The sequence below is a fragment of the Ranitomeya imitator genome, chromosome 6 (genome assembly GCF_032444005.1).
Source record: "Ranitomeya imitator isolate aRanImi1 chromosome 6, aRanImi1.pri, whole genome shotgun sequence".
Lineage (NCBI taxonomy): Eukaryota > Metazoa > Chordata > Amphibia > Anura > Dendrobatidae > Ranitomeya > Ranitomeya imitator.
In genome coordinates, this window is record NC_091287.1 from 106,640,060 (window position 1) to 106,664,520 (window position 24,461).

Here is a 24,461-nt window from a genome sequence, read left to right on the forward strand (position 1 = left end):
TTTACAAATTATAGAGGGGACTTGTACAGACAATAGACATTACAGCATAACAGAAATACAGTTCAAAACAGATACCAGGAGGAATAAGGGCCCTGCTCGCAAGCTTACAGACTATGAGGAAAAGGGGAGACACGAGAGGTGGATGGTAACAATTGCTTTAGTTATTCGGACCAGCCATAGTGTAAGGCTCGGGTGTTCATGTAAAGCTGCATGAACCAGTTAACTGCCTAAGTATGTAGCAGTACAGACACAGAGGGCTAATACTGCATAAAGTGTATGAGAACACTTTTTTTATTTTTTTTATAAATAGGCCACACAGGGATCGTTAGGTTAATGCATTGAGGCGGTAGGCCAGTCTGAACAAATGAGTTTTTAGGGTACGCTTAAAACTGTGGGGATTGGGGATTAATTGTATTAACCTAGGTAGTGCATTCCAAAGAATCGGCGCAGCACGTGTAAAGTCTTGGAGACGGGAGTGGGAGGTTCTGATTATTGAGGATGCTAACCTGAGGTCATTACGGATACAATTTGTATCCGTATAAAAGCAGACTGGAGGTGTTAGTTGGAAACGCGTCCCCTTTCTACACCGTGGTTTAGATTTTGCTCCTTTCTATCTTCACCATTGCGAAAACAGAACTGAAATATACATTTCTGTGAGATGAAGCGAGACGTGAAAATAATCTAATTGTGTTTTGTCCAAATAAATCCATTCAACATCTTCGTTTAACCCCTTCATGACCGGGGGATTTTTCGTTTTTCCGTGTTCGTTTTTCGCTCCCCTCCTTCCCAGAGCCATAACTTTTTTATTTTTCCGTCAATTTGGCCATGTGAGGGCTTATTTTTTGCGGGACGAGTTGTACTTTTGAACGACATCATTGGTTTTAGCATGTCGTGTACTAGAAAACGGGAAAAAAATTCCAAGTGCGGTGAAATTGCAAAAAAAGTGCAATCCCACATTGGTTTTTTGTTTGGCTTTTTTGCTAGGTTCACTAAATACTAAAAATGACCTGCCATTATGATTCTCCAGGTCATTACGAGTTCATAGACACCAAACATGACTAGGTTATTTTTTATCTAAGTGGTGAAAAAAAATTCCAAACTTTGCTAAAAAAAAAAAAAAAAAATTGGGCCATTTTCCGATACTCGTAGCGTCTCCATTTTTCATCATCTGGGGTCGGTTGAGGGCTTATTTTTTGCGTGCCGAGATGACGTTTTTAATGATAGCATTTCGGTGCAGATACGTTCTTTTGATCGCCCGTTATTGCATTTTAACGCAATGTCGCGGCGACCAAAAAAAACGTAATTCTGGCGTTTCGAATTTTTTTCCCGCTACGCTGTTTAGCGATCAGGTTAATACTTTTTTTTAATTGATAGATCGGGCGATTCTGAGCGCGGCGATGCCAAATATGCGTAGATTTGATATTTTTTTTATTGATTTATTTTGATTGGGGCGAAAGGGGGGTGATTTAAATTTTTATGTTTTTTTTATTTTTTTCACATTTTTTTAAACTTTTTTTTTTTTTTAACTTTTGCCATGCTTCAATAGCCTCCATGGGAGGCTAGAAGCAGGCACAGCACGATCGGCTCTGCTACATAGCAGCGATCTGCTGATCGCTGCTATGTAGCAGAATTGCACGTGTGCTGTGAGCGCCGACCACAGGGTGGCGCTCACAGCGACGGGTAATCAGTAACCATAGAGGTCTCAAGGACCTCTATGGTTACCATTCACAAGCATCGCCGACCCCCGATCATGTGACGGGGGTCGGCGATGACGTCATTTCCGGCCGCCCGGCCGGAAGCGGTAGTTAAATGCCGCTGTCTGCGTTTGACAGCGGCATTTAACTAGTTAATAGGTGCGGGCAGATCGCGATTCTGCCCGCGCCTATTACGGGCACATGTCAGCTGTTCAAAACAGCTGACATGTCCCGGCTTTGGTGCGGGCTCACCGCGGAGCCCTGCATCAAAGCAGGGGAGCCGGCATCGGACGGTATAGTACGTCCGATGCCGGTAAGGGGTTAATAAATGTGAAATCTCAGTATCAATATGTATAGATTACTTTTCATGTATTAATATGTAACCGTCACAGCTTTGTGTCTCTGCCTAATGTTACAGGGCAGCCAGGCATAGCCCCCCATTTGGATAAGCCACTATGCCTCTTTCGGTGGGGGTTGGATTCCCACCAATTAAACACTTTTGGTCTGTTTTAAAGGATTTTGTACTAAGATGTAAAGTTATCCCTTCTCCTTTTTACTGGAAGCAGAATGATGTAAGTGCAGAGACCTTGATTCCAGTGATGTGTCACTTACTGGGCTCCTTGCCGCAGATTTGATAAAATCCCTCTTTTCTCTGCTGCAGATCTAGCAGTTCTCTGAATGCTGAGCTCTGTATAACCCCACCCACACCACTGATTGGCTTCTTTCTGAGTACACTGTGCATAGGCAGAAAGCTACCAATTGGGGCTGAGTCTCGTTACACAGAGCTGTTGAATATGGAGGACTACATGACAGTAGGTTCGCTAGTCCTCTACTGATAATTTCCTGATGATAAAACAGTGATTTTATTAAAGCTACAACAAGCAGCCCAGTAAGGGACACATCGCTGGAATCAGAGTCTATGCCCCTACATTATGCTACTTTCAGATTATGTGACAACATTCTGGTGAGAGATTTATTAGACTTAAAGAGTAACCATCGTTTTAATTTTATAAATCAATAGTACACATGAAAATAACATCCTTTATAATATATCTTATCAGAGAAATCTGCTTCTTTCTCCACCAAGACTGAGCATTCATTTTCTAAGTTCTCAATTAAAAATTCTCATTTTCCTTGTTAAGGCTGTGTGCACACTTTGCAGTTTTTTCGTGGTTTTCCCCGATAAAAACGCTATAAAACCGCAAAAAAAGCCGCATACAATAAGCATCCCATCATTTAGAATGAATTCCGCATGTTTTGTGCACGATGCGTTTTTTTTCAGCGAAAAAAACGCATCGCGGTAAAAACCACAGCATGTTGATTAATTTTGCAGGTTTTTTTTTTGCGGATTTCCCACTACAAAATGCATTGGGAAATGTCCAGAAAAAAACATGGCAAAACCGTGGCAAAACGCATGTGGTTTTCTTGCGGATTTCTTGCAGAAAATGTCCGTTTTTTTTCTCAGGAATTTTCTGCGAGAAATCCTGAACGTGTGCACATAGCCTAAATCTGTGTTCCTTGATGTCAGATTTTGACATTACTGAGATAGGAGATGGCACTTGGTGCTGATAAGATTCTATGTAGGGAAGAGGCGCAGGAAGGAGCAAGGAGCAGAGCTCCTCTCCCCTCCGCAATGTAACAACATCCTGTCTTCACGGAACACAGATTTTACATTTTGAAATGATCAGTTTTGGTTGAGAAAGAAGCAGATTTCTCTGATAAGATATCTTATACAGATTCTTATTTTCCTGTGTACGATTGATTTGTAAAATAAGAATTAAAACAAAGGTTACACTTTAAATGAAGGGGATAGAAGTTGAATCTTTGCCCACAAACCTCTATCACGTTCATCTCGTTCTATTCTACAATGGGATATAACGACAGATAGCGTTGTGCACCGCTGCGTCGGCAACGCACGCAAAAGCGCGGAAAAACGCTGCGTTTTGCGACGCATGCGTCGTTTTTTGCCGAAAATCGGACGCAAGAAAAATGCAACTTGTTGCGTTTTCTTGGTCCGACGCTTGCGGCAAAAAAGACGCATGCGTCGCACAACGCAACAAACAAAAACGCATGCGTCCCCCATGTTAAATATAGGGGCGCATGACGCGTGCGTCGCCCGACGCTAACCCGACGCACACTAGCATAACGCTAGTGTGAACGTAGCCTTAGTGAGTCACTGTGAGCAGACATCGAGAGTCCAATATTTATTCAGACCTGCAGTATAAATATACCTACACATTACATCTGATAAATATTTGCAGGCTCCCGATCACCGGCTTTGTAGCCAATACTGTACACAGAGCGATGCCTGAGCATTGGGGTAATGTACTCCAGCTGTTCTACGTTCCCCATAAACATTATTTATTTAAATGATAGCTTTTATACTGCCGCATTTTCTTTTTTTTTTTTGCTACTCTCCAATAGATCAAATTACAGCACTTAAAATGACATTTCCACTGCTCCGTAACAACATAAACAGACTAAGTGATACGACAAATGTCAATTTCGGCTTCATTGCACTAAATAAAGTATATCCCACTGTTCTGGCCGTGGAGTCGGAGTCCCAGTCGGTGTCTATTGTGGTGGGGTCGGTATAAAATAGACCGACTCCTAAAATGTATAATAAATTGGGTGCAGTAGTACAGTGCAGGATTATTTATTTTTTCATAATTTGAGAAAGTTATGAAATGTCCTATTTGTCTGTTTTGTTTCTGATCTAAGATCTCGGCTTTTTGTTGAGATGAATCTGTGCTGCACTTTATGCACATGCTCAGTAGTGACCAGCGCTGGGGAGTCGGAGGTTTGGTTTACGGACTCCACAGCTTTGGTTCTAGGAAGCTAATGCATAACCCAGAACAGAGCAGTGAATGCTACCATCCAAATAGTGCATACAACTTTTATTAGATGGATATAACATGTTCAATAAATATCAACGAGTAAAAACATTTTAAACAGAGGTGCCTCATAGAGCTGGGAAGCGGTGAAAGCCCGAGGGTGTAGATCAGGGGTGGGGAACATCAGGCCAGTGGGCTGTTTATGGTCCACGATGACCTTTTCACCAGTTGCCGGGCAGATACCTGGCGTCCACAGTGCTTGGGCTGGCAGCTGTGTTTTGATGGCTGCCGGCCCTTTAATTTCTTTTTGCTCTGCGAGCATGCGTACACAGCGTTCACAACTGAAAGCTGTGGCGTGTGCAATGAAAGATTGTCCTCAAGCTGGTCAGTGCCAGCATCTGGATGCACTTTGTGGGTGGAGTTAGCGCGTGATGCACTCATGTCCCACAGTAGAAGATGGCAGTGTCTCCTGTGATGTCTATGCCTCAGCTCCATGTCTGCTGTTATGTATAATAATAATTTTATTTTTATATAGCGCAAACATATTCCGCAGCGCTTTACATTTTTGCACACATTATCATCACTGTCCTCGATGGGGCTCACAATCTAAATTCCCTATCAGTATGTCTTTGGAATGTGGAAGGAAACCGGAGTGCCCGGAGGAAACCCACGCAAACACGGAGAGAACATGCAAACTCTTTGCAGATGTTGTCCTTGGCGGGGTTTGAACCCAGGACTCCAGTGCTGCAAGGCTACTGTGCTAACCACTGCGCCACCGTGTCGCCCATATATACTGCAGCCCCAAAGTTTCATGTGTTGTCTAACTTCATGCCTCGTATGATATTTATACCACCGCCCTATGTCTCCTGTTATGTCTATGCCGCAACCCCATGTCTCTTGTGATATATATATATATATATATATATATATATATATATACACACACCGCAGCCCCATGTCTCCTGTGACGTATGTACAGCAGATTCAGTGTCTCCTATGTGATGTATATACAGTAGTCTGTGTCTCCTATGTTTTGTAGACAGCAGTCTCGGTGCCTCCTATGTTATGTATACTGCAGATCTCCCACTTCTTGAGTTCTCTAAATCAATGTAATGTGATCAGTGATGGATTTCCCAATGTGAAGTGTTGTGGATTCTGTTTTTGGGCTCCCTCTGGTGGTTACAGATGGTACTGGGTGACTTGTGTTCTCTGCGGTCTCTGGTGTCCACCTGTTCTATTAGGATATGGGAGTTTCCTATTTAACCTGGCTTTCTTGTCATTTCCTCGCCGGCGATCAATGTAATCAGTGTGTCTTGTTACCTCTGCTTTTCCGCGTATAATCTTGTGCGGATTAAGCAGGGTGATGAGTGGAAAACCGCATTTAATACGCCTGAGGGCCATTTTGAGTATTTGGTGATGCCTTTTGGACTTTCTAATGCTCCTTCTGTCTTCCAGTCCTTTATGCACGATATTTTCCGTGAATATCTGGATAAATTTATGATTGTGTATTTGGATGATGTTTTGGTTTTTTCTGATGACTGGGAGTCCCATGTTCAGCAGGTCAGGAAGGTGTTTCAGGTCCTGCGGGCCAATTCTTTGTTTGTAAAGGGTTCTAAATGTCTCTTTGGAGTCCAGAAGATTTCTTTTTTGGGGTATATTTTTTCCCCTTCTACTATTGAGATGGATCCCGTCAAGGTTCAAGCTATTTGTGACTGGACGCAGCCTACATCTCTTAAGAGTCTACAGAAGTTCTTGGCTTTGCTAATTTCTATCGTCGTTTCATAACTAATTTTTCTAGTGTTGTTAAGCCTTTGACGGATCTGACTAAGAAGGGTGCTGATGTTGCTGATTGGTCTCCTGCGGCTGTGGAGGCCTTTCAGGAACTTAAGCGCCGGTTTTCTTCTGCTCCTGTGTTGCGTCAGCCAGATGTTTCGCTTCCTTTTCAGGTTGAGGTTGATGCTTCTGAGATTGGAGCGGGGGCGGTTTTGTCACAGAGAAGCTCCGATTGCTCGGTGATGAAGCCATGTGCGTTCTTTTCTAGAAAGTTTTCGCCCACTGAGCGGAATTATGATGTTGGTAATCGGGAGCTTTTGGCCATGAAGTGGGCATTTGAGGAGTGGCGTCATTGGCTTGAGGGTGCTAGACATCGTGTGGTGGTCTTGACTGATCACAAAAATCTGATTTACCTTGAGTCTGCCAAGCGTCTGAATCCTAGACAGGCTCGTTGGTCACTGTTTTTCTCCCGTTTCGATTTTGTGGTTTCATACCTGCCAGGTTCAAAGAATGTGAAGGCGGATGCTCTTTCTAGGAGTTTTGTGCCTGATTCCCCTGGAAATTCTGAGCCCACTGGTATCCTTAGGGATGGGGTGATTTTGTCGGCTGTCTTCCCAGACTTGCGACGTGCTTTGCAGGAGTTTAAGGCGGATAAACCTGATCGTTGTCCGCCTGAGAGACTGTTTGTTCCAGATAATTGGACCAGTAGAGTCATCTCCGAGGTCCATTCTTCTGCGTTGGCAGGTCATCCTGGAATATTTGGTACTAGAGACTTGGTGGCCAGGTCTTTTTGGTGGCCTTCCTTGTCGAGGGATGTGCGTTCTTTTGTGCAGTCTTGTGAAGTTTGCGCTCGGGCTAAGCCTTGCTGTTCTCGGGCCAGTGGATTGTTGTCACCTTTGCCTATCCCGAAGAGGCCTTGGACGCACATTTCCATGGACTTTATTTCGGATCTCCCTGTCTCTCAAAAAATGTCCGTCATCTGGGTTGTGTGTGACCGCTTTTCTAAGATGGTTCATCTGGTCCCCTTGCCTAAGTTACCTTCCTCCTCTGAGTTGGTCCCTCTGTTTTTTCAGAACGTGGTTCGTTTGCATGGGATTCCGGAGAACATCGTTTCTGACAGGGGATCCCAGTTTGTGTCTAGATTTTGGCGGACGTTCTGTGCTAAGATGGGCATTGATTTGTCCTTTTCGTCTGCATTCCATCCTCAGACAAATGGCCAGACGGAACGAACTAATCAGACCTTGGAAACTTATTTAAGGTGTTTTGTTTCTGCTGATCAAGATGACTGGGTTACCTTTTTGCCGCTTGCTGAATTTGCCCTTAATAATCGGGCTAGTTCTGCTACCTTGGTTTCTCCTTTCTTTTGTAATTCGGGGTTTCATCCTCGTTTTTCCTCTGGTCAGGTGGAGCCTTCTGATTGTCCTGGAGTGGACATGGTGGTGGATAGGTTGCATCAGATTTGGAGTCATGTGGTGGACAATTTGAAGTTGTCCCAGGAGAGGGCTCAGCAGTTTGCTAATCGCCGTCGCCGCGTGGGTCCTCGACTTCGTGTTGGGGACTTGGTGTGGTTGTCTTCTCGTTTTGTTCCTATGAAGGTCTCTTCTCCTAAGTTCAAGCCTCGGTTTATCGGTCCCTATAGGATCTTGGAAATTCTTAACCCTGTGTCGTTTCGTTTGGATCTCCCGGCATCGTTTGCTATTCATAATGTGTTCCATCGGTCGTTGTTGCGGAAGTATGAGGTACCTGTTGTTCCTTCGCTTGAGCCTCCTGCTCCGGTGCTGGTGGAGGGAGAATTGGAGTATGTTGTGGAGAAGATCTTGGATTCTCGTGTTTCCAGACGGAAACTTCAGTATTTGGTCAAGTGGAAGGGTTATGGTCAGGAGGATAATTCTTGGGTGGTTGCCTCTGATGTTCATGCTGCTGATTTGGTCCATGCATTTCATAGGGCTCATCCTGGTCGCCCTGGTGGTTCTCGTGAGGGTTCGGTGACCCCTCCTCAAGGGGGGGGGTACTGTTGTGGATTCTGTTTTTGGGCTCCCTCTGGTGGTTACAGATGGTACTGGGTGACTTGTGTTCTCTGCGGTCTCTGGTGTCCACCTGTTCTATTAGGATATGGGAGTTTCCTATTTAACCTGGCTTTCTTGTCATTTCCTCGCCAGCGATCAATGTAATCAGTGTGTCTTGTTACCTCTGCTTTCCGCTTCTGTAATCATCAGGACAAGCTAAGTTTTTGATTTTCCTGTTCCACGTTTTGCTTTATTTTTGTTTTAGTCCAGCTTGCAGTGATGTGATTCCTTGTTGCTGGTTGCTCTAGTGGGCTGATATTACTTCTCATGTTCCATGAGTTGGCACATGAGTTCAGGTAATTTCAGGATGGTTTTTTGTAGGGTTTTTCGCTGACCGCGCAGTTCACTTTTGTATCCTCTGCTATCTAGTTTTAGCGGGCCTCATTTTGCTGAATCTGTTTTCATTACTACGTATGTGCTTTCCTCTCATTTCACCGTCATTACATGTGGGGGGCTGCTATTTCTGTGGGGTGTTTCTCTGGAGGCAAGAGAGGTCTTTGTTTCTTCTAATAGGGGAAGCTAGTCCTTCGGCTGGCGCGAGACGTCTAGAATCATCGTAGGCATGTTCCCCGGCTACTGCTAGTGTTGTGAATTAGGTTCAGGATCGCGGTCAGCTCAGTTTCCATCACCCTAGAGCTTGTTCTGTTTTTTGTGTGCTTGTCCTTTTGTGATCCCCTGCCATTGGGATCATGACAGTGAAGAGATCTGTGGTATAATATACATCTGTGTTCGGTACGAGTTACTGATGCGAGTTCTGTACAAAACTTATCACAAAGAGGAGTCGTCTGCGTTCCAGACTGACGCAAATCTGGAAAAGCATTTACGAGTAGCAGTATCATCCATGCCACCAAACATGACAGCCACACCAAAGAGAAGTTTCAGCCATCATATTAGGGGTGACTTAATTAAATATTTGACCAAATTTAGCCAGGTAATTTCCAAGTTGATAATTTGTACAACCCCTGGAGGATGGTATAAATATCCAAATGGCCCTTGGCAGTAAAAGGTCCCCCCCCCCACCCTTGGTGTAGATATAGAAAGTAATAGGACTATACTGGTGTGCCTGCTGGAAATGGTATCGCTCACAAGATGAGATACTACACACATATATTAAAAGGTAGCAGTCCAACGGAACACCAATATTAGTTGGTAATGTTACCTGTATGATAGGATCCATGTGAGCTGCAATTACCAGGCTCCGCTTCCTTCACCTTGGCGTGCCTTCCGGGGGCATGTTGTGAAATTGTCAATGTCCATTTCTGCTTCATTCTGCAGAACTCTGCTCATTGTGCTTTCAATGGATTTTTTTTACACTTTTTTTTTTAAATGCCAGTCTGTTAATCTGGTATTTAATCCAGCACCAAATATTTTCATATTATTAAGTTTCTGTGGAATAGGAGCTGGAGATTCAGTAGACAGGACTAGTTAGGGGACTTTTCCCACATTTCAAACTTATGACCATCCACAGGATAGGTGATATGTTTCTGATTGCTGATGGTCTGCTTATACCCCCAGCGGTCATGAGAAAGGGTCTTCAGTGTCTACAGAGTGGTCAGAGGTGGTCATGTGTGTTTGCTTGAATCGTCAAGGGCCTGGCCTAGTAGGCTATGCCTCCGGATGCCATGACATTGCACCTTGTGTTGCCTCAATTACTATTGGCATTTAAGAAGTTAAATTTCCACAATTAGACGTTTCTTTGACCCAGACCGTTAGAGCTCCTCCTAATGATTACATAAATGTAAGCCTTGTGTGATCATTGTGATGTAAATATGTATCATGGTATTCAAGTGTAATTCCCAAAAAAGAATAACTTGGTGCTTATCTCTCATAGTTTAACTTCTGGGACACCAGATGTTCCCAACAACAATAATGCAGCAGGAGACCGCATGTTCAGCCTCACCTCCATTCAGCTGATTATGGGACTGTTAGAGAAAGTTGAGTACAGCACTGGGTCTTTTCCTGCAGTCCAATAGGCAGTGAATGGAGAGTAGCTCAAGCATGTGTACCTCTGTTTTATTCAAAATGGGCTGCATTGCCCCATTCTCAGCATTCCAGAACCACGTTTTATGCATCTCTTGACGTCCCACTATTCAGTCCCCTTGTAATCAGCTCATCAAGGTTTTGGAAGGGAATAGCCCTTTAATGCTTTTCAGTGACACTCAATCTTATAAACGTATATACAGTGGCATGTAAAAGTTTGGGACCCTCTGGTTATTGTTAGCAGTTAAGCAACTTGAAGATGAAATGATCTGCAAAAGGTCTAAATTTAAAGATGAAACTTTCCTTTGTATTTCAGAAAAAAAAAATTCAAAACATTTTAAAAATCGCAAAAAGGAAAATGGGCTGATGCAAAAGTTTGTGCATCCTGTATAGTTAGTAACTAGTAGTACCCCCTTTTGCAAGTATCACAGCTTGTAAATGCTTTTTGTTGCCAGCCAATAGTCTTTCAATTCTTGTTTTAGGGATTTTAATCCATTGTTCTTTGGAAACTTCTTCCTGTTCTCTGAGATTCCTGAGTCGTTTTAAATGAACTGCTAATTTGAGGTCTAGCCACAGATTTTCAATGATGTTCAGATCAGGGGACTGTGAGGGCCATTGCAAAACTTTCAGCTTGCGCTTTTTTAGGTAATCTATTGTGGATTTTGGCATGTATTTAGGATCATTATCCATTTGTAGAAGGCACACTCTCTTTTCAATTTCAGCTTTCTTACAGATGGTGTTATATTTGCATCAAGGATTTGTTGAAATTTCATTGAATCCATTCTTCCCTATACCCATGAAATGTTCTCTGTGCCATTGGTTGCAACATTACCGGAAGCATGATTGATCCACCCCAGTGCTTAATGATTGACAAGATGCTCTTTTCATGAAATTCTGTTCCTTTTTTCTCCACACATACCTTTGATCATTGTGGCCAAAGAGTTCTATTTTAACCTCATCAGTCCACAGGGCTTGTTTCCAAAATACCTCAGGCTTTTTTTTAGATGTTCTTTTGCATACTTCTAACACTGAATTTTTGGGTGAGGACGCAGGAGAGGTTTTCTTCCGATGACTCTTCCATGAAGGCCATATTTGTGCAGGTGTCTTTGAACAGTAGAACAATGTACCACAACTCCGGAGTCTGCTAAATCTTTTTGAAGGTCTTTTGCAGTCACGCGGGGGTTCTGATTTTCCTCTTTAGAAATCCTATGAGGAGCTGTCACTGAACTTTTGACGACCTCCATCGTTCCTGTAACATATAATACACTGCTCAAAAAATAAAGAGAACACTTAAACAACAGAATATAACTCCAAGTAAATCAAACTTCTGTGAAATCAAACTGTCCACTTAGGAAGCAACACTGATTGACAATCAATTTCACATTCTGTTGTGCAAATGGAATAGACAACAGATGGAAAATATTGGCAACTATCAAGACACCCTCAGTAAAGGAGTCGTTCTGCAGGTGGGGACCACAGACCACATCTCAGTACCAATGCTTTCTGGCTGATGGTTTGGTCACTTTTGAATGTTGGTTGTGCTTTCACACTCGTGGTAGCATGAGACGGACTCTACAACCCACACAAGTGGCTCAGGTACTGCAGCTCATCCAGGATGGCACATCAATGTGAGCTGTGGCAAGAAGGTTTGCTATGTCTGTCAGCGTAGTATCCAGAGGCTGGAGGAGCAACCAAGAGACAGGTCAGTACACCAGGAAACGTGGAGGGGGCCGTAGGAGGGCAACAACCCAGCAGCAGGACCACTACCTCAGCCTTTGTGTAAGGAGGAGCACTGCCAGAGTCCTGCAAAATGACCTCCAGCAAGCCACAAATGTGTATGGTTAGAAATCGACTCCATGAGGATGGTCTGAGTGCCCGACGTCCACAGATGGGTGTTGTGCTCACAGCCCAACACCGTGCAGGACACTTGGCATTTGCCACAGAACACCAGGATTGGCATATTCGCCACTGGTGCCCTGTGCTCTTCACAGATGAAAGCAGGTTCACACTGACCATATGTGACAGACGTGACAGAGTCTGGAGATGCCGTGGAGCACGATCTGCTGCCTGCAACATCCTTCAGCATGACCAGTTTGGCAGTGGGTCAGTAATGGTGTGGGGTGGCATTTCTTTGGAGGGCCGCACAGCCCTCCATGTGCTCGCCAGAGGTAGCCTGACTGCCATTAGGTACCGAGATGAGATCCTCAGACCACTTGTGAGACCATATACTTTTGCGGTTGGCCCTGGGTTCCTCCAAATGCAGGACAATGCCAGACCTCATGTGGCTGGAGTGTGTCAGCAGTTCCTGCAAGATGAAGGCACTGAAGCTATGGACTGGCCCACCCCCTCCCACAGACCTGAATCCAATTGAGCACATCTCGCACATCATGTCTCGCTCCATCCACCAAGGTTACGTTGCACCACAGACTGTCCAGGAGTTGGCGGATGCTTCAGTCCAGGTCTGGGAGGAGATTCATCTCAGGAAACCATCTGCCGCCTCATCAGGAGCATGCCCAGGCGTTGTACAGTAGGGAGGTCATACAGGCACATGGAGGCCACACATAATACTGAGCATCTTTTCCTTGTCAGGAGGCATATCCACTGAAGTTGGATCAGCCTATAATTTGATTTTCCACTTTGATTTTGAGCATCATTCCAAATACACACACACACACACACACACACACACACACACACACACACACACACACACACACACACATATATACAGTGGGGCAAAAAAGTATTTAGTAAGTCAGCAATAGTGCAAGTTCCACCACTTAAAAAGATGAGAGGCGTCTGTAATTTATATCATAGGTAGACCTCAACTATGGGAGACAAACTGAGAAAAAAAATCCAGAAAATCACATTGTCTGTTTTTTTAACATTTTATTTGCATATTATGGTGGAAAATAAGTATTTGGTCAGAAACAAACAATCAAGATTTCTGGCTCTCACAGACCTGCAACTTCTTCTTTAAGAGTCTCCTCTTTCCTCCACTCATTACCTGTAGTAATGGCACCTGTTTAAACTTGTTATCAGTATAAAAAGACACCTGTGCACACCCTCAAACAGTCTGACTCCAAACTCCACTATGGTGAAGACCAAAGAGCTGTCAAAGGACACCAGAAACAAAATTGTAGCCCTGCACCAGGCTGGGAAGACTGAATCTGCAATAGCCAACCAGCTTGAAGTGAAGAAATCAACAGTGGGAGCAATAATTAGAAAATGGAAGACATACAAGACCACTGATAATCTCCCTCGATCTGGGGCTCCACGCAAAATCCCACCCCTTGGGGTCAGAATGATCACAAGAACGGTGAGCAAAAATCCCAGAACCACGCGGGGGGACCTAGTGAATGAACTGCAGAGAGCTGGGACCAATGTAACAAGGCCTACCATAAGTAACACACTACGCCACCATGGACTCAGATCCTGCAGTGCCAGACGTGTCCCACTGCTTAAGCCAGTACATGTCCGGGCCCGTCTGAAGTTTGCTAGAGAGCATTTGGATGATCCAGAGGAGTTTTGGGAGAATGTCCTATGGTCTGATGAAACCAAACTGGAACTGTTTGGTAGAAACACAACTTGTCGTGTTTGGAGGAAAAAGAATACTGCGTTGCATCCATCAAACACCATACCTACTGTAAAGCATGGTGGGGGAAACATCATGCTTTGGGGCTGTTTCTCTGCAAAGGGGCCAGGACGACTGATCCGGGTACATGAAAGAATGAATGGGGCCATGTATCGTGAGATTTTGAGTGCAAACCTCCTTCCATCAGCAAGGGCATTGAAGATGAAACGTGGCTGGGTCTTTCAACATGACAATGATCCAAAGCACACCGCCAGGGCAACGAAGGAGTGGCTTCGTAAGAAGCATTTCAAGGTCCTGGAGAGGCCTAGCCAGTCTCCAGATCTCAACCCTATAGAAAACCTTTGGAGGGAGTTGAAAGTCCGTGTTGCCAAGCGAAAAGCCAAAAACATCACTGCTCTAGAGGAGATCTGCAGGGAGGAATGGGCCAACATACCAACAACAGTGTGTGGCAACCTTGTGAAGACTTACAGAAAACGTTTGACCTCTGTCATTGCCAACAAAGGATATATTACAAAGTATTGAGATGAAATTTTGTTTCTGACCAAATACTTATTTTCCACCATAATATGCAAATAAAATGTTAAAAAAACAGACAATGTGATTTTCTGGATTTTTTTCCCTCACTTTGTCTCCCATAGTTGAGGTCTACCTATGATGTAAATTACAGACGCCTCTCATCTTTTTAAGTGGTGGAACTTGCACTATTGCTGACTGACTAAATACTTTTTTGCCCCACTGTATATATATAATGTGTGTAGAAATGTGTCATCTTTAACTTTAGCCCTTTTCAACATAATTTCATCTTCAACTGTTCACAATAACAGTAATTTTGACCAGGGCTGCCCAAACTTTTACATGCCACTGTATATCTCAATCTGCTCAGCTCCTTCTGTCCTTCTGGTCCATATCCTTCTGACAAGTAATATGTGATAGGTTCAATTTAAGGGAATTTTGATGTATGATGTTTTACTTTTATACAAAGTGATTTGTTAATCATAGGGTAATTCTACTTTTAAGTAACTTTTCAGAATACATTTCAGTGATTGTCTGTTTCCAAGAGGAATAACACCGCTACTGCCCATTTTATGATATGCGTACTGCATTGCTCACCAGTTTCCCTTCGGCAGGCTCTATCACTAATTTGCAATCAACTCTGAACTAGAAGGTGGACATTAGCTGCAATTATATTTTCCTTCCACTGCACACTAAAGGGAATTGCTGCTATTCTTTCCTTTGGTAACCCACAGACAGAAGCATCAGAGGCATATAGGAAATTACACAAAAGTACAGAGCAGTGTAACTGTGAATACAGCTCTGACATGAGCTAATATACTAATATAGTTGCTGCCTGACTTTACATGTCTCTCCTTCTACTTCTCCGATCTCCATAGGTTTCAGTATAGTGATTGACAAGTTTAGGAACAAGTGTGTGTGTGTGGGGGGGGGGGGGGAAGTGGATCATAAGCGGAGAAATAAGTAGGTTCCTCTGATAAACCATACAAATTTTCTTCTTTTCACCTGTGCTAATAAGTTATGCATTTTTTTTAAAGTATTGTGCCCTTTTAATTGTTACTTTTATGTTTAGTATTAACCCTATATGACATGATTGTCTTTAATTTTCTTTAAGAATTCAGAAAGAGCTTGCGGAAATAACACTGGATCCTCCTCCAAACTGCAGGTAGGTTATATTTTATTTCATTCTCTTGGCAGAATTATTCTTATGAGCTTCATTGTAATGTAATGTGGCCGAGCTTTTGCGTTCCTACCTTTTAAAGAGATTATCTAAGATTATTTCTTTTTTTTTTTACTACGGGCCTAAGAACTAGCAAGCAGCTAGTTGTGATAGACCACTACTGCTGGCTATTCAGCGACTTCCGTAGATATCACATTGTCAGAACAGCGGCTTCTCTTCTGCTCGGCTCTGTTGACGGGGTGTGACTGCCGAAATCATGCTGATTGACAGCCGGCTCTTTGCTACCTAACAGCAGAGAGCGAGCTTTCAATTCGCATGACGTCGGCAGTCACGTCCCTTTGACAGAGCAGTCCAGAAGAAGAGCTGCTCTGTTTCGTGGAGCAGCTGAATCTCCGGCAGGAGTGACCACTCTGGCCTGGTGCCTGGTAGGACAGGCAGGTAGCTAGGCCTATGTTAGCAACTCCCTGCCTGTTAGGCTACGTTCACACTTGCATACCGGGGCTTTACGGATGGCTGCATACTTCCTCCTTGAAGCTCTGCCCACTTCCACACTTCTTCTGTTTAGCTCCTCCTACTTCTGCATGCGTCCTGCGTACCTATCTTTAAGATTGGGTATGCAAGACATCCAGATGTATGCGGATGTGTCATTTTGACGCACCCGCTGACTGCACAGGGATGCAACAAGTTGCGTTTTGTGCGGACAGGGGGCACCTCAAAACGACGCATACGCGTACATCCGCATGTCCTGTTTATCCAATGTTAAAGATAGGTACGCAGGATGCATGAAGAAGTAAGCGGAGCTAAACGGAAGAAGTGAGGAAGAGGGCGAAGCTTCAGGAAGGAAGTACGCAGCCGTCCACAAAGCCCCGGTATGAAGTGTCAATGTAGCCTTAGTTAGTTTTTTAGGACATAGTAAAAAAATATATGTTCCTGGACAACCCCTTTAGCATGACACCATGTTATGATGTTTATAGTCAATAAATATGGAACCAGCAGAGTTTTGGTTGGATTTGTAATGGAATTATCCAGAGGAATTGTGACCTGAGCATTAAACAGTCATCAGATCAAGAACATTCTACTCTTGAGTCTTGAACAGTCAGTCATAGTCAGTCATTGTGATCCTTTGCCTTCATAAATTACTACACTCTAACATTCTTGGTCTTGTCATTCTACAAATTGGTAGATGTGGACCCAGCTGAGGACATCCTAGCTCGTGGTAGTTGTGTATAATGTCCAGCCTTCTCTTGGCTTACTTGCCTGTGTGACTTTTCATTGTGTTCTGCTTTGCATTTTATTGGTTGTATGTTATATGATGTGCTGTTTGTTCCTTCCTATTTCCGCTTTGAATATTTTACAATATTTGGGGCCATTCTGTTTGAAATGTTAAATTTTTATAATAACTGTAATATCAGTGATATGTTGGGAATAATATGACTAGAATAATAAATGAATAATATGATAAGTTTCCATGTAGATGTGAATTAGAAGGAGAAAGACTGTCCTATTAAAAAACAATATGTGCTTGGGGAAGGGTCTCGTGGTCCAGACTTCTAGGGGTAGGAACCTCAGCACCATAAAAGATAATAAGACTGCAGGTCTTGCTGCGGTGACAGTTTATTTTGATCCGGCAAGGAGTCAAAAACAGATATGGTCCATCTTCTCGAGCGGGAACGGTCTTTGTCAAGGACATCTGTTACGGGTGCAGATTGGCAGAAGTCTAGTAGGGCAATAACGTAAATCATTAGATATTTCATGTCAAGGAGGACCTGTCCGGAGCAGGATCCGATAATCGGGAACCGCTGCCAGCAGGGTATAAGCCGTGGGCCAATGTATGTAGATGTGCTTTCATGTGGAAAAGCTTCTTGACTGATGTGCAGGTTCACATTTTACTTCTGTTGAAAAGACAATTTAACACAAATATTTGTGGAATATAATTTCCAAATATATTGTTGTTACCTCAGATGACCGAATTCACTAGCTTTCATAACGTAGTCAGGAGGACCCCTCCAGTAGCTTTCTACAGTGGTCTGGTCCACAATGTACTGTTTATATCTGCCCAATGACTGTGTCACTATGGGGCAGACCACTTCACACAGAGGGATTCTGAATACACTGAGGTACAATTTGGGAAATTGATTACTTAAAGAGTTATCCACTTTCAGCAAAGTAGCCCCCAAATACTGGCAAGTATGTAATAATAATAATATAATTACATTTTATTTATATAGCTCTAGTATATTCAGTAGCACATCACGATTAAATAGGGACATGTACAGACACAAGAGAGTTTCAGTAGTCCATGTGAGAGTCAATAAGAGTGACCATAAGAGTTTTTGCAGTTTCAAAGGTGAAAAAAGGTCTGACTCTGGAGATGTTTTTAAGGTGAAGATGAAACAAGCAAGTGAGTGATTGAATATAGGGAATAAAGGAAAGTTTTGGGTCAAATATGACATCAATACAGCGAGCTCGCTGTTTAGGAGTTATGGTTGAACCACCCGAGGAAATTGAAAAGTTGGGTATAGGTAGGTTAGTAACTGGACTCCGAAACACAAGGAGTTCAGTTTTGGAGAGCTTCAGTTTCAGATACAGGAAACCCATGACGTTAGAGACAGCAGACAGCCAATCCCTGATATTTTGTATTACATCGGGGGTGATGTCAGGTGAAGAGGTGTATAGTTGGGTGTCATCAGCATACAGATGATACTGGAAACCAAATCCTACTGATGGTTTTGTCAATAGGGGCAGTATATAAGGAGAAGAGGAGAGGACCTAGGACTGAGCCTTGAGGAACCCTAATAGAAAGGGGAAGATTAGAGCACGAAGATCTGGCAAAAGATAGAGTGGTAAGAGAGGAGGAGAACCAGGAGAGAACGGTGTCCTTGAGGCCGATAGAGCGGAGTATGGTGAGGAGGAGCTGCTAATCCACAGTGCCAAATTCTGCAACAAGATCAAGGAGAATCAGCATGGAGTAGTGACCATTGGATTTTGCTTTTAATAGGTCTTTATAGACTTTAGTAAGGGCAGTTTCTGTAAAGTGTGAAGTGCAGAATCCAGATTGTAAAGAGTTGAGAAGGGCATTTTCCGTGAAATAGCGGATGAAATGGGAACGGACCAAGTGTTCCAGAAGTTTGGAGATAAAGGGTAGATTAGAGGCCGGTTGGTAGTTAGCAGCGCAGTTATGGTCCAGAGATGGCTTTTTAAGTAAAGGGGTTATGATGGCTTGTTTGAATGAAGAGGGAAAGATACCCGAAGAAAGAGAGAGGCTAAATATCTTAGTTTGATGGGTAGTGACATCTGGGGAGAGGGACTGAGAGAGATGTGAGGGATTAGAGTCCTATAATGTGAAATAACAAAGCCAGCTTGTACTCGCCCTCTCCAGCTTGTTCTCGCCCTCTCCAGCTTGTTCTCGCCCTCTCCAGCTTGTACTCGCCCTCTCCAGCTTTCTGGTCTCTGTTTTGACTGCAGAGGTGCTATCGTGTTGACAGTGGGCATCACTGCTGCAGCCATTCATTGAGCTCACTGGTTCATGTTGTTTCTGTCAGCAATACCGATGATCTCAGTGATTAGCTACAGCGGTGATGCGATTTGTTGACTTAAAAGGGAATCTGTCAGCAGTGAGACCGGAGCAATGGCAAAGATTCGATGTTAGATCCATCTAGTGTAGGTCTGCACCAGCTAACATTTTATTTTATACGCTTGCCAGCATTTTTTCAGTCCAATTTTGCTGCAAGAGAAAAATCACTTTAAGGGTATGTGCACACGTCAGGATTTCTCTGCCAGAAATCCGCAAGCGTTTTACTGCGATTTTACCGCGTTTTTCACGCCTTTTTGACACGTTTTTTGGTGCGTTTTTTATGCGTTTTTTCCCAAATGGATAAAATAGCGGGAAAAACGCAGAAAATCTGCAAAATTAATGAACATGCTGCTTTTTTTTTTTTACCGCGATGCGTTTTTTTTGCGGGAAAAAACGCATCATGTGCACAAAACATGCAGAATGCATTCTAAATGATAGGATGCATAATGTATGTGTTTTTAATGCGTTTTTACCGCGAAAATAACGCGAAAAAACCTGAACGTGTGCACATAGCCTAAAATAGGATTTTCTTTTTATTTCTGTTTTCCTATAGACTGCAATACAAGGCAGAAGCAAGCAATGTATAAATGACATTACATAATTTTTCAATTTTGTGCAAAAAGGAACCCATATAGAACTGTCATTATCCTCCGTTCATTAAAAATGTGTTCTTGGCTGCAGACCCATCTTCATTCTATAGTTTCTCAGTAATTTGTTGAATGCAGGCTATTGTAAATGTCTACCTCTGCCAAGAAAATGTGAAGCTGCCCTCTGCAGATTACTCTTGATTGTGATGATGGGACAACCTGTCAGCAGGTTTTTAGACTGTAAACCAATATCATCTATGTGAAGTCCTTGTAATGTTGATGACATCCATACCTATGTTTTATAAGTCCGTGCCTCCGTTTTACAGAAATCCATCGGCAAATTTTTATTCAAATCAGATCCCAGTGCCGGCCTCCACTTACAGTCCTTCTGCATCTCTCTTTCCCCGCCTGCCAGTAACTGACAGATCACTACTAGTGATGAGCGAGTGTACTTATTGCCCGTGTTTTCCCCAGCACACTCGGGTGACCTCCGAGTATTTGTTAGTGTTCGGAGATTTCGTTTTCATCGTGGCAGTTTAATGATTTACAGCTACTAGCCAGGCTGAGTACATGTGGGGGTTGCCTGGTTGCTAGGGAATCCCCACATGTAATCAAGCTGTCTAATAGCTGTAAATCATTCAGCTGCAGCGATGAAAACTAACAAATACTCAGAGATCACCCGAGCATCGAGTACACTCGCTCAACACTAATCACTACTCTTTGTGAGGTGCTACCCTACCCAAGATTTCGCACAAACACCCAGGGGTGGCAAGTGTGACCCTCTATGGCCCAACTCTCGAGTGTCATCAGGACTTTACTGCGCATTCACCGCCCCCAGTAATGACGGCACTTACACTAAATCTCTTGCGGGATAGCAGGTCAAAGAGAATAGTGATGTCCGTCCCTGACTGGAGGCCAGCAGTGGACATAGAAAGAGACAGAGGGCCAGAGAGTTGTAAGCACAGAGCCAAGATCCCTGCACTTGGGACGCATTTGCATGATAATTCACATTAGGACTACAAGATCCCAGGTACTTTCAGCTGCGTCACTCCTAATTATTTGTACTAAATGTCCAACTGGGGTCTGTATGTGGGGGAGACAAGGCAAAAGCTTAGAACAAGAATGAATTCTCACCGCCACACAATAAGAGAAAAAAGAATGGTTCTACCTGTGGCAATACATTTTTGTCTCCCAAATCATAACATTATGGACATGAAATGACATGAAATTACTTGTGTTAAAAGATAGCTTCAAATCTCAGAGAGACAGAAGAGTTTGGGAATATAAACTGATGACGACCTTTGACAGTCTAAATGCAGGAATGAATGCGTCGCATGGATTTATGTCTTTTTACATCAACTAAGGAACTTGCCCCTCAGATTATGAGGGGTCATCACAACAGAACCAGACCCCAACAAAACAATCCTTATCTAAGAACTGGCCCAATATTTATGGACTTAACTGTTTATCACTCATGGTAATTCTGCTTCATGTCACCTGTCTTATCCATGGTCTGTCTTATACATGGTTTTTCCATTTTTTTTTCTGTGCTATGTTGTGCATAAATATGTAATTCTTCAGAATTTCTTTTAGTCTTTGCCTGATGAAGAGACCTGTGTAGTCTGGAAAGCTTGCAATTTGTTACCATCTTTTCAGTTAGCCATTAAAAGGTATCAACCGCTGAGGATTCTCAATTCTAAATATTGTTCATGATAATTAGGTGATGGATTTCTATAAAAAGCAGGCACAGCCTTGGGGTATGTTCACGGCGCGTTGCGTGTTTTTCACCATAGAAAGCAAAAATGTTGCAAACCATATGTTTTTGCTGCTTTTTTGGTGAATTAAACTAACTTAAGGAAACATGTACTGTGGACAAATGACACATATAATCTGTACTAAAAACGCAGCTAAATAAACCCTGCAGCAAAACATGCTTTTTATAAGCAGCTTTTTATTGCCAAGAGAGCAGGTTTTGGCTGCAGAAATAAAAGCAATGTGTGAATGTAGCCTTATAAAACAAAGGTATGGACGTCATCAACATTACAAGGGCTTTACATAGAGGATGTCAGTTTGGGGTCTGAAAACCTGCTGACAGGTCCCCTTGATGCAACTATATTGATGGAGCCTTACTTTAACGATTAACCTTTTGCTAATGTTTATTTCTGTTTTTTTTTATAAATAATTTTTTTTATATATTTTGCCAACTTTGTTTTTGATGCTATAAAAGCTAAAGTCAAGTAATTTGTTATCAGCCGCATTGCCTGTTGGGGAACAAGCCTTTCTGTTTCTGTGCGGCTGGTAAATATGGTGACACTTCTTCTCCAAGTAGACGAGTACCAAACGGGAAATGACCTTTGTAGTAATTGCCTTTGATTCATATTTCAGTGGATCAACGCTTGTTCTCTAGATAAATCCTCATTTGAAGAGCGCATACATAGTGTGTCAGCTTTCAGACAACCGGCTGCCCACGTTCTTGTAATATCACTTTTTTTTCCTACTAGACGGGTAATTTACACAACAATGTGCTAACGACGTGGCCAGATCTACACAAGGCACAGTTGCTGGAGTAAAATGTGTTTTTTTTTGTACATCAATAACCGCTTCAGTTGCGGAACTAAAGGTCAGGACAAAGCATTTATACATAGAAAACCATTACTGGCGGCTTTTTTTTTTTTTTTCAGTCTGAGAGATAAATTGACTGTTTCCTGGAATAAACTCTTATGTGTGTTAATACTAAACACTTTGGGAAGATTCAGATCAAGGTTGCGCATTGTAACTTGTTTTTTCTCTGATGTCAGTTTGTTTTCTTTCTCTTCCATTGCTTCAGGGATATGTTAGGATTCTGCCGAACCTTAGGAGACATCTGAGGCTATTTCTTGTTTAGAATGTGCATTTAGTGTTTGTGCCCGACATACGAGCTAAACATGTCCACAGACTTAGATTAGCCAGAAGAAGGAATGTCCTTTTGGTGTCCGCCTGGCTTTGTATACATCAGTAGAACAAAATAAAAATATGGATTTCCAAATAACTGCGTCCAGGCCCCTTTGAAAGGGAGCTATAATCAGAAATTGACCTATTAATGAAATCAGATTTTCGTGTTAAATGTATTTATTATTTTACGTATCACAATCTGTAATACGAATAAAAACTAGAAATCTTACAATTTTTATACTGGCCACTGGGGCTTTTTTAGTCTTTTTTTCTGTTTCAGGAAACAATACATGTACATTAGCCACAATGGTCAGACACCGACCGTATATTTTGTATTGGAGTGTCTAATGACCATTTGCAAATATCATTGTGAGCAGGATCAACTGTTGTGATCAGTGGATCCTGTGTTATTGACTGTGTTTAGAGGTATTACCTGTCACTATAATCCTGTCTCTTCTGTTTCAGGAAACAATACATATACATAAGCCACAATGGTCAGACCCCCTACACTATCTTTTGTATTGAATTGTCTAGTGACCATAGCAAATGTCATTGTGAGCAGGATCAGTTGTTATATCATCTATTGTGATTGGTGGATCCTGTGTTGTTAGCTGTGTATAGAGGTATTACCTGTCACTGTAATCCTGACTCTACCGATAAGAAAACTATTCAAGAAAAGACAGGAAGAATGAGTCTACAAAATGCCCCAATGGCCAGTGTGAAAATTTCAAGATTACAAATTTTATTTTTATAATAAAAATTTTAATATGGTAAAAAAAAAACATTGTCCATAATGTATTAAAATACTTGTTTGTATATCAAAAGCCTGATTTAACAATTGTTAATTTTCTGATGATATCTTCTCTTTAAATGCGCAGATAATCATGCAATCTATTGTTATCCTGTGGATACTAGTCAGCAATCCGCCAGCTAGCAAAATATTCATTCAGGTCCAAAAATCCTCATTGTCGACATCACATCTCTGTGCAAATATGGATCTTCCGCTGTTAACCTTCAAGCTCTATGGGGTGTCAATTATTGTGTTCATGGTTGTTCATGTGTAAAGTGGCCTTAAACTATCAGTAATCAACATGCTGTATAGACTGAGAGCTCATTATAGGGAGTAATCTGCCACTGTAATAATAACCGGTCATCAGCCGGATCACTTCAAAGCCATTAACAATACAACTGACCAGTATATTTGGACAATTAGCTAAAAATATGCAGGCAAGGTTCGCCAAGAGGGTTTGTTTTGAACTTATGATATTTCGGATCTAAAGGAGAGAATATCCCATTTATCGCAGACCTCCAAATGTACTGTAAGGGCCAAACATGCTCTAATTGTCCACTTGGGTCCACCAAGCCAATAAATAAACACCGATAGGCGGTATACAAGGGTTACTGGCCTGTTTACAGAGAGAGAATCAGTGACGGGGACAGAACGAGCGCTGATATGATCATTCTGTCCCCATACAGTGTCATGTTATCGGTAGTAGATCTCTAGTTACAGGTTGTGATGTGCCCCTGATAATGGTGATTTTTTGCTCCAGATGAACTAACATTTTTCCTGTTTGTCTGGGGATTGCCGGGTTGATATTTGGAAACTGGCGAACTTACATATTATTTTTTTGCCTTGTTAAAATAGACCAGAACTTGGTGAACCTGCAGCTCAGTACAAAATTTAGAACAGGTTCTACAACCATGATGTGCCACTGGTGTTTTTTTTTTTAGTGG

The 24,461-nt window shown here is 42.6% G+C and overlaps 1 protein-coding gene and 1 long non-coding RNA gene across 2 annotated transcripts in view; one reads left to right on the forward strand and one right to left on the reverse strand.

Annotated features, from left to right (window-relative positions):
- Nucleotides 1-24,461, forward strand: part of LOC138642070 (ubiquitin-conjugating enzyme E2 E2) — a 311,858-nt gene that overhangs the window by 56,311 nt on the left and 231,086 nt on the right. The window contains exon 3 of the mRNA XM_069729987.1: nt 15,570-15,620. Coding sequence (XP_069586088.1) covers nt 15,570-15,620 — 51 coding nt within the window. The remainder of the gene's footprint in view (nt 1-15,569; nt 15,621-24,461) is intronic.
- LOC138642071 (uncharacterized) overlaps nt 1-24,461 on the reverse strand; it is a 97,094-nt gene that overhangs the window by 49,452 nt on the left and 23,181 nt on the right. The gene's annotated exons all lie outside the window — the stretch shown is intronic.